At 44.1% G+C, this 11323-nt stretch overlaps 1 protein-coding gene across 1 annotated transcript; it reads left to right on the top strand.

Annotated features, from left to right (window-relative positions):
• Window positions 1–2383: 2383 nt before the first annotated feature.
• Window positions 2384–8746, top strand: LOC121672619 (SREBP regulating gene protein). The gene is made up of 5 exons (XM_042045346.1): window positions 2384–2607; window positions 3231–3387; window positions 4610–4761; window positions 5276–5389; window positions 6359–8746. Exons 1-5 carry the CDS (start codon window positions 2497–2499, stop codon window positions 6440–6442), a joined length of 618 nt encoding a protein of 205 aa, XP_041901280.1. The 5' UTR covers window positions 2384–2496; the 3' UTR covers window positions 6443–8746.
• The last annotated feature ends 2577 nt before the right edge of the window (window positions 8747–11323 follow it).

Raw genomic sequence — 11323 nt, 5'->3', positions numbered from 1 at the left:
CAGACCAGCAGACTTTTTAAACACCTTAATAAGAGAAGTGTAAATCGTTCTTGTTCACACAGGTCCATCCCTGCACACCGATGGTGCTCAGGTTCCCCACAGGGCTGTGCCATGAATCCCTCCTCCAGAGCTCCAAGCATCCTGCCCATGCTAAGCCAGCTGTCTCCCAGTTGTGCCATACTGGATCATCATCCTGAAACACTGTGGTTGGCAGCAATCAATAACTTATAGGAAGGAGAAAAGTAAAGCGGGCTCTAGAATCCCCAAACTTGAGCAGAAAGCCTGGCCACACCACATGCACAGGAATTTGACGTCTTTCTCAATTTTGAGCTTTCATCTTCTAAAACACCCCCTACACTTAAATCAGAATACTCCTCTCAGGAGAGAAAAATGGAGGAAAGAAGAAGGGGAAGGATTTACCTTTCAGGAGGCACGTTGTCAGTGTTGCTGCTGTGCCGCCTCTGCATTTTCCTCAAAACCTTAAAACACAACACGCTCAACATGAACCCTGTGGCTCAGCAAATCCCAGTGTGGCTACTGGCACAGACCCTGGGGGCAGAGGGCTGTGGGACCCACTCAGCTGGGGACATGGCTGGCAGGAATCATTTGCTTCTGTGACAGAGCACCTCGAGCTCCCATTTGTTTCTCAGTACACTCGCAAAGAGACAACTTTGAACGGGAAATGGGAGCACATGGGTCTCCAGGCTGGGCAGGAATTAGTCAGGTCCCCTTCTGCAGGACGTGGCAGTCACCAGGAGTGTACAGCTGTGGGATGGCATGTCCTGGCAAAGAACACGGGGACATCTAACAGTGGCTCTCGCTGTGACACGACTCAACGCCCTCGTGGGAAATGAAATCCCGTCTTCTACTTCTGCAGAAACTTGCTTTGCAAAGCAAAACTGAGAGGGAGGAAGAAAAAGAAAATGTGTAAAAGAAAATGTATTTTTATGAAAAAAATACAATTAGGTCACGACAATATTCTTTTAAACAGGCAACTTATTCATTTTAATCTACAGAAATGCCATCTGCAAACTCTAGACAATGGCTCCAGACAACAATAGCTACTTAATAAAATGTAAAGACTAAAATCTAAATACTCTTGAATATAAAAAGTTATAACATTATTTATAACATTTCATACCACATGATAATATATAGACAAATGTGTAGCCCTATACCTGTACTGTATAAAGGCACAATGGCTCTGGGAAGGTTTGCCAGCTGTCTGAAAGCACAGTACCTGAACAACAGCTTTATCCAGAGGTGAAAGGTGCCAGCCACACTGGGAGAGATGGAATCCCAGGAGTGTGCAGACATTGACAGTTGGAATGCTTCAGACAGTCCAAGACAGTCCAAATTTCAAACTCATCACAGGTCCTTCAAGCCAATGACTGTCAAGCACCTAGCCCCCAGTGCTCACACAGGCCCACCTGGAAGAAGCACATGCAGAGAGTCATTTTCAGCACAGCACAAAGAGTTTTACCCCTCCATCTCCCTGGGAAAGGCAGAGAGGTGCAGGAACCCTTGGTGCTTCAAGCCCTGCCCATGTGCATGATCCAACAAAGCTGTTTCCCTCTCAGATTGGCACCTGCATCCCCGGGAGTACTCCCAGAGTTGTACTCTGCCTTCATTGTGCCCATACATATATTCATAAGTGTATTTATATACAGATGCACATATGTCATAATATATATTTTTATATATACATCTATATATACACATATGTTCATATATATGTGTACACATATATATTCACATATCTATGTACACATAGATGTATAGGTATAGGTATACATCTATTAATGTATACCTACATACACATCTATTAACACAGTCCTATACATATACACATATATACACACACATGTATATATAGGTATACATATATGTATATACATATACCCACACACACGAATCTATTAATATGGTTCCATACATGTAAATACATATATACATCTCTATATATGCATACACACATATACATACATGATATACCTATACAGATAGCTATACATAGGTATACACACATATATATCTATAAATACAATTCTATACATACACACACATACATATATGTACACACACACACAGACATAAGCGAGGCCTTTTCTTCCGAGTAGGTGGGGAAAGGAGATCCCACGGTTGGGATCCGTGGCGCAGGGCCCTAGCGGGGCGGGAGCTAGCCCAGCTCAGCCCAGCCCAGCCCAGCCCAGCCCAGCCCAGCCCAACCCGGCTCAGCCCGGCCCGGGCCCGGCGGTCCCCCCGTACCCACCGGCTCGGCCCCGGTTGCGGCGCCGGTCCCGCCCCCGCCCTCCCGGCGCACGCCCGGCCGCGGCTTCCGCCTCCCCCGCCCGCCCGGCGGAAGCGCTCGGGCCGCGGCAGCGCCCGGGGCTCTGCGCTCCTCGCTGCCGGCTCGCCGGTGATGCCGGTCCCGGGCCGGCGCTGTCCCCGCCGGTGCTGCCCCTCGTCGCGGCGGGCTGAGCCCCCGGACCTGCCATGGTGCCCTGCGGGGCCGTGCTCTGGCGGCGGCTGCTAAGGAAGCGGTGGGTCCTCGGCGTCGTCTTTGGGCTCTCGCTCGTTTACTTCATCACCAGCACCTTCAAGCAGGTCAGTGCCCGCCCCATCTCCGTCCCCATCCCCGGCCCCGGCTCCGGCCCCGGCCCCGGCCCTGACACGCCGCGGGGGGGATTAAAACATCCCTTATCCCAGGCTGACTTTTGTTCTTCAGGTGTTGTCATCGAACTCCTGGGTTATGCGGCCGTAAGAATGACGTTATAAATATGTAGTAGATGCAAGAGTTTAAAATAGGAATGCCTGATACTGTGTTTGACAGCAATAGTTGTTTGAACCAAAACTGGAAAAAGAAAATCTCCAATGGGTTTGGTAGTTGTTGTATCTCTTGCGGTGGTAATTCCACTGGCAAAGGGCTCAGGAAAGAGAAATATGTGCAGTTGTTATTTAATATAACATATACTACTTTTGTGGTTGTAGTAACTGAGTTCAGCTGTGTTAGCTGATCCTCGGTGAGCTTGAATACCCTCACTTTACTGGACTGTGTATCTTCCTGTTGTGTATACTACCAAGTAGTAAGTTGTTTACACCATCAAAGCTGGAGTTTCCTGTGCTGTGGAGTTTACAAGTACTAGGCATCTTTAATCCTGGGAAAGCACGTGGCTTGAAGTGGCAGAAGGAACTTGTCTGTTTGGTTGCATTCCTGTTTTTCCTTGCAGGAAGAAAGGATGGTGAGAGACCGGAATCTCCTCCAAGTGCAGGAGCATGAGCAGCCGATCATGTGGAAGGTGAAGTTCAGTTCGGGAAACAGCAGTCAGCTGAGTAACCAGTGCAGGAACTCTGTGCAGGGGAAGCTCCTCATTACAGATGAACTGGGTATAGTTGATACTAAGAATTTATTCTAGATATGGCAGTGCTGAACGCTGCTTTGCCTGTCTGACTGCTGATGGCACTTTCCTGTAACAACTCCTCATTATTAAGGCATTTTTACTCGGCCTTTGGCCTTGTCTCCTCTGGCTGGGTGAATTTCACTGTGGCTGCAGATGTCGATGCTTTGGTTCTGTGCACACCAGACTTGGGCCCAGCAGGCTCAGCTCAGGCCCGGGGCTGTGTGAGAGTGACTGTGACCTCACTAAAGTCAAAGAATTCCAGTTACCTTTGCACAGAACTCAAACGTTGACTCCTGCTCAGTTTACTGTAGGTGCTTGCAGAGCTATTTGTGTCTCCCTGCAGTGTGCTCCTACTGTCAGCAGGGTTAGGGAGAGTAATTGAGGAAACCTTATTGGCCTTGTATGGAGGCAGCTCAGGACTGGTGTAATTAGTGCTCAGTCACAGTTAACAAGCTCATCTGACCCTTGTAAACCCAAGGTTATTAACTACTTGTTCTAAGTGGTAGAAGTTAAAGACTCTTTCGTGTCATGCACCTGTACTTGTTGCTTAGACCCTGGATCTTTACTGACCACAAATCAAGGCTGTAGAAAACCCACCACATCTTTTGTGATTTGCATCAATGTTACATTTGGCACTGCCTGACTCAGGCTTAGTGCCAGTTCATAAGATCTCTAAAAATTACCGATCTCTCACAGTCTAACACTGTAGTAGTACAGTTTCCATGAGGATATACACCATATTTCTACACCATTAAGGATTCCACTCAGCAATGAATATTGCAGCTATCCTGCATGGCTAAATCTAAGTCTCTTCATGTTGAACTGTAAGAGAATTATCCAGACACAGACCCATTGAAAAAAATGTGTGTCATTTTTTTTTCCAATACAATCAGTGCCAATCCCCTTCCCCTTTCACAACAAGGAACTATGCCCAAAGAAAGTCAGAACTTAAATATTCTGCATTTAAATAGTCATACTGTATATACAGCACATATTAGAGTAGGATATAATAATTGTGCAGATAACACCCTGCTGTTGGAAGCGCCACTCTCCATTTCAAAGAGTGGCTACTTAGGACTGAGAGGGATCATAATCTACTAAATGATAAACAAACCTGTTCTTAAGTAATGTGATTCTTACTACAGATTTTTGTAGAACATATGGAGGAGCGTGCATTGACAGTTGTTACTCCTGTTGCTGTTTTCCAGGCTACATCTGTGAGAGGAAGGACCTGCTGGTGAATGGCTGCTGCAATGTGAATGTGCCCAGCACAAAGTTGTACAGCTGTGACAGCTGCCTGCCCAATGGCTGCTGCAGCGTCTACGAGTACTGCGTGTCCTGCTGCCTGCAGCCCAGCAAGGTACATGGGCATTCTCCTGCTTTCCAGGTGTTCTCAGCTGCTCGGGTTCCTCTGTGGCTAAACGTGCTTCTTTGTGAGGAGCTTTTTCCTTAGACAGACAGTTCCTTTTCTTGGAAGGATGAGGAAAGCCTCCAAGGACCATATGCCAAACTACAAATAAAGCTTTAACAAAATTCATCCTTCCCACCTTTGGGAGGAAATGCTGGGAGCCTTGCAAAGTGTTTCAGCTTCAGGGCAATTGCATTTGCTGAAGGGAAATGATTGCAGAAGAGTTACTCCAGCCAGTATTGGTTCTGTAACTGGCACTTCCCCGTATTCTGTGAGCATCTCTTAGATTCTTTTCCTACTGCTGGGGTTCTGAGGCATTAGCCTTTCAGTGCTTGCTAGAAATCCTGAGTGGAGTTGCTTACTATTCCTCTGATACCTGAGCTGTGTAGGTTAGGATGGGCTTTGATTACTCCTTGCTGAAGTAGAGCATTTCTGGTTTTTGCCTCCTGTTTGCTGACCACTTTAGCAACATCTCCTGGAGCGGTTCTTGAACCGGGCAGCGATTGCTTTCCAAAACCTCTTCATGGCAGTGGAAGATCACTTTGAGCTGTGTCTGGCCAAATGTAGGACTTCGTCACAGGTAAGGAACAAGCACGTGTCCAGGGCCCAAAAAAGTGCCCTTGGAAAATGGGGCTCAATCCTATGAATGGCTGGTGTGTCATGTTTGTATGTACACGGGCATTTTCCTAAAAGTTGAAGCTATGGCTGAGAGCCGGTCTGAAGGCAAAGCACATAATTAGAGCAGGATGAGTTGCACATTCTCTTTTGAAAAGAGGGGCTTAACCACAAAGAGACTGAGTTCAATGACCAGTGAAGATCTCGGATGAGTTCTGGGGAAGATCTCATTAATATGAAAACAGTGAGAGCTGTTCCCAGTAGCCTCAGAATGCTATTTTATGGTACAGTTGGAGACTTTACCATATACTGACAATCATCTGCGTAGCAAGTTGAAAACTATGTTGTAATTTTTTTGCTTATTAAGAACAGAGGTGAACTTCTGTTACCCATGTGATTTTATTAGAAGTTTTTGGTCTAAGTAAGCATTGGCCCTTTTAGAAAGTGCTGTTGGCAATGTCCTGCAGCTTCAGTATTTCATGTAGCGATAGGGGTGGACTGCAAACAAAGGATAGAGTTCCAAATGTCTCCAAAGTTACTGGGATTTTTTTACCCATAAAATCTGAACTCTACCTTTTATCAAGAAAAATGCACACATCTCAAGTAGCAACTTTATTGTGCTCTGCTTGCTTAGAACATTTGATGATACTGCCTAAACATATCTAAATTTTTTTTTTTTATTATTGAATCTGTTCCCACCTACTTGGGTATTCTCCTCAAAAGGAGGTTCTGGTTAACATTGCTCTTTTATGGTTAACTGGCTCTTCTATGCTGCCAATGCAGAGTTCTTTGACTCCAAAGATACTCTGATGTGTAGAAGAATTGGGGACTTTTTTTGCATATGCATAAATGCTGTGGGTTTTGTCGTTTGGTGAAGGGATGCCTTGTTTCAATGTGTGTGTATTGTTAAAGCTTCTCCTCCTCTTCCTGGCAGAGTGTGCAGCATGAGAACACCTACAGAGACCCGATTGCCAAATACTGCTATGGCGAGTATCCCCCAGAGCTCCTGCCTGTTTGAGAGCTGCAGGATCTGAGCAACAAAAGGAAGGAGCTGGAGACTTGAATCTGGAAGAACAAGACAACAGCTGTTGCTTTACCAAAGCCTCAGTGTAAAAAGCTTGTCTTGTCTTGTCTGTGGGGGCAAACCCAGAGGTGAACAGAGGAAGTAAGGAACTTAAGTTCTTCGGGACTGAATCTTGCTTTCTTCAATTTATTATGCACCTGCTTCAGAGTGCTAGTACTGTGCTACAGTGCCAGTGCATTCTTTGAATATTTCCTCTAAATTTCAGGAATCACGGAGTCGATCTAGGCTATAGAACATCGTGGGAAAAATATCTAATGTGTCTTTGCAGCTGTAGATGGAGGTTCAGTTGTGTTTCTGCATTCCAGAGACTTTCCAGAGTGACAGTAGTAACGGGAGGATTTTTCCTTTTAGAGAGCAAAGCATGCCCACTATGCTTCTCTCTTTGGAGCCCTTCTTGATGTGCATGGTGTACACTACATATGTAATTATGAATTATTTATTCATTTTATAGGGGTCACTGGCTGACAGTATTTATGCTTTGCATAGCTAGTTGTGGATGCCTTTCAGTCCCTGCTTTGCTATGTCAGCTGGAAGGGATGTTTTAGATCCTGACTAAAGTTGGTAGGGGTTTTTTCCTCCTTAGTCTAAAGGAATTATATTGGGATTTGTCACTATAGTACTTACGTTGCTCTTAGGGAGTTTAAACCATTCAGAACTCCAATGGAGTTGTTCTTCTGCCAAAGTCCCATCGCACAAGAGAAGAGCAGGGATCTGCCTAGAATGGGATGTTTATTGTCTCTGAACACTTTCCTTGTTACTCTGCAACAGTTTCCTCAAAGAGGAGTCTAGTTTTGTGAGCAGTTCTTTGCTGGTCCTCTTGCTGACACGGAGCAGGGATGATTTGTTTGCTTGAACTTGTTCAGGCCTTGGAATTTCAAGTGTATTTCACTCCTGGTTGTGCAGGAGGCAAAAGGGTGGAGTTGTAGGACTTCAGTTTAATGATGTCCTTGTGCATGAGGTATTTAGAACATCAGAACATGGTGCAAACCCTCCTTTGAGGACAGCTGTGTTGCATGAGCTCAGCTGAAGTCATGATGCTTTTGATTTGCTATTGGACATACTTGACATACTCTGGAATTGTGGCCTGATCAGAATGACAACAGCCTTGGTTCTCCACAGTTGCTCCTGGCTCTCTAAAGTTGCAATTTCAACTCTGTCCTTCTAAAGGCCACACAACACAGAAAAGGTGGGTAGAGAACCTGTAAATGCTGACTAAATTTCTGCTCCCCCTGCAAAGTCCAAGTGCTAGACTAAACTGAGCTGTTCCTCTCTATATGCAGAGCCTCATTTCTCTTGTTTTTATCCCATTCATCTCCCCCATAATTTTGACTTTGTGTCTGCTTGCTTAAACTGCATAAAGTAAAAATGAAATAAAAGCGTAGAAGTCTACAGAGGTGTTGAAGATAAAAACCACGAAGAACAAACAGTGGTGGAGTATCCTGCTGCAGATCTGTAGAATGCTATTGCAATTGCGTATGATATAAAGACTACAATGCATATGGTACTACGTATGGTAGTACAAGAAGTAGTACCAGCCATCTGATAAAATCCACTTGCATTGCTTTTGTTGTTCTTTCCCAGAAGTCATCAAGTGAAATAATGGCTCCATCAGCAGATTGTCTTGGAAATCTTGTTTTTCCAAAAGCTTGAGAGCTTTAGCATTAGCAATTTATCCAACTGAAAACTGTCTCCCCTTTGCTGCCATCCTATGGCAACTTGCTGCAGCAGACATGGTACAGTGTGAGGATGCAGTGTGAAATGCTGTCTTCAGAGGGTAGCAGAGGTTGCTTCTCTTTTCAGTGTTAAACAGATTCTTCACCCCTTTCCAGCACTTCATAATCATTTTCCCTAGGGAAGGCCATCAGCTTGGTCTGTCATATCATATCATTCCTGCTGAGACATATTCCAGCACTTCAGTGTTTGCACCATGGCTGATGAGGTCAAGATGCTGATGGCTTGCTCTTGCTTTCTTTTCCAACTTGATAATAATTCCTTAGCAGGTGATACCACTGCGTGAAGCAGTAATTGTAAGGAATCATAAGAAACATTGTAATTTGGACAACCTTGTGGGAATTCCTGTCCCTTTTCTCTCCTAGAAAAACAGGATGTGATCAGAAGTGCATTGTGACCATTGTCCATCCAATGGGACAGAAACTGCATCCTCCCTCCTTGGTAGTTGAGCTGTTCAGCTGTGTCTGTACTACGTGTTAAATCATTAAAAATTTGTGTTCCAAAATACTGCCTGTTCTCATGTCTTTCTTTGAGCTACAAAGCAACTGTACCAAAATGTAAGTTTGAAGAATGCAGTGGAGCGGAGAAGGACTTGAATATGTGTAAAAAAGGCAAGCAAGTAGAGGCAAACAGGAAATCGATTTCATTTTAATCTAAGACAAGAGCATGCTTCTATCAATGATTAACAGAAAGGTCAGGCCCTTTGCAAAAGTGGATTGAGCAGGGGAAGGAATGCAAATGATTGCTTCATGTTGGGAAGATAAGATGAGAAATGTCAAAATCTTTGCTTCCTGATAATACTTCCATGTGGTTTAAGTGATGTCCATCCCTCTTGCAAGAAGTGTGGTGATTCTGTGGGTGTCTGACATCTCCTTTTTATTTGTCAGCTGAGAGACTGGGCTGGTTGATGCGTGTTTGGCAGCAGATTTAATGACAGCATCTGATGGAGCAAGTAGCTCTGCTTATCTGCACTGAGGTCAGCGCTGGGGATAATTGGATGGGTTCTGTACTCCCTGATTTCTGTAGTTTGCAAGAATATTAATGCTAGTGAAAAATGGTATCAGTTGACATTCTCTACTGCTTCTCGAGGATGGCACATGGAGAACTGGATAAAAATCCTTCCTGTCGGGCTGGAGTGCTGAAATGGCAAATGCAGACCTCTGACTTGAGGCCACCACTGAACAGTTGATGAGTTGGGATCATGTTTTCTGCATTCTCAGAATCTCTTTCATTGCAGTGGCAATTCTTTGTCTCCAGCCTCTGATTGCTTGGAGAACTTTCTAGCAAACTATACTGGAGTCAATTTCTGCATATAAAGCATTAAAGCACAGCAAATCCTAAGCATGAGTCTTTGTTTCGATATTCTTTTAAAAAGCAAATGCTTTTTTAATTTCCCTCATCATTTAGCTGGACAGACTTGAGCTGTAGGATTCGTTCTGTCTTGTGCTAGTCACTTAACTGCAAACACAGTTGATCCTTTTACCTAGCACCATAATGCGATATTTGTTCTTCAATTCAATTCTAGTCAAGGAGAGGTGGGGGAGGAGGTGAAAAGGAATTTTCTAACTCAGCAAGTTCCACAAAAGATGGAATTCAGCAAATTATCAGTGCTTTAATAACAGCCCTCTGCATTTCTTTACAACCCGAGGCAAACAACTAACTCTATGCAGAGGGGGGAAATGCCAACTTCAAAACCTGCAGGGAATGATGGGAAAGTACTTAGTTCTTCATTTTTGATGCGTGTCTAATTAAACAGACAGCTCTATCTAATATTTTTGGTCAATTAAGGTCTGACTTGTAGCAACATGCACATTGTCTACATGATGTTTTCCATTTTGAGGCAGTCGTACGGCCACAGATTTTTCTTAGAAATCATGGGTTAGGTAGATTAGAAGTGAATGTCTTAAGCAAGAATTCTCACGATGCCTTCAGATTGAAGCATGTTTGTTGCTGTGGTCTGCTGTTTCAGCTATGGTAAAATAACATAAAACTTCAGAGTAGAGAAAATGAAGAAATTCATTCTGGCTGATGTCTTGCCTCATAGAAGCTTTTCTATTATGTGTTTCAATTAAGGAGATAGAAGACCACAAGCTATAGTTGCAAATGGAATGAGAGGCAAGTGTTAGGTTTTCCATGAATGAGATGGCAATCCCTTTCTACTGGTAATAGTTGAAATGAAGACTAGCACCTGATTTCTTGCCAGTGTAATGGAAGCTTCCAAAAAAACCCAGCTCTCATCTATCCCATGTGTATTCCGTCTCTCTGCATGCACCTACAGAATAAGGCACACTAAGAGGAATCAAGGTAAGTGGGAATCCTGTACCATGGCCAGCATTTTGTTCTTGTGCTGCCCAAAATCTGTTTCGATTTTAAACTTCTCAGAGCAAAAAGACAACATTTGTTGTTCCTACAACTTCGGATCTTGGCCTCACCTGCAGCCTTTAATGTATCAACTGATAGGAATAGTACCTGTCTTACAGAGATATGAAATATCACCTTTTGAAGAAGTGGGATAAGGTTGGCTTTAAGTCACAGGTGTGACATGTTTGTTTGTTTAAACACTGGAAAAGTAGTAGCATTATTGACATTATCATATGCAGAAAATGCATCCCTCAGCTATGTCAGATGACACTCCCTATGCTTTATACACATCTTCAAACAGAATAATGTAGATTAGCTGCAAACTACAGTTACAGACCTGCTTGGTAATAAAAGCGGTGCTGTCTGAGTAAATAAACATGTTCATACTTGGATGAGCAGGGTCCTAATTTATCTAAATCACCGATGTCTTGAAAATACACATTCAATTAAAAAATTCCAATCCTCTGTAGTAGCAAATGCATATGAAAGTATGAGTAAGCAAATGTAAAATACCTCTTCTGATCTCTTTTTTTTCTGCTCAATGACAAGCTCACCTCTAGCAGCATCTCAGCCGGTGTAGCAGCCAGGAGCTGCCAGCAGAGGTTACCACAGCCTTTGGATAAAGGCTGGTCCCCGTCCATGGAGCTGGGCTGGCACATGGCCCCTGGAGCTGGATTCCCTTCAGCAAAAGGCAGGCGAACGTACGACTACAGGACACGAGTC

This window comes from Corvus kubaryi, unplaced genomic scaffold, assembly GCF_017639235.1.
Source record: "Corvus kubaryi isolate FWS band 111438036 unplaced genomic scaffold, C.kubaryi_AGA036_p1.0 63131, whole genome shotgun sequence".
NCBI lineage: Eukaryota > Metazoa > Chordata > Aves > Passeriformes > Corvidae > Corvus > Corvus kubaryi.
Note: the sequence above shows the minus strand (reverse complement) of the source record. Positions and strands in the feature narration are given on the sequence as shown.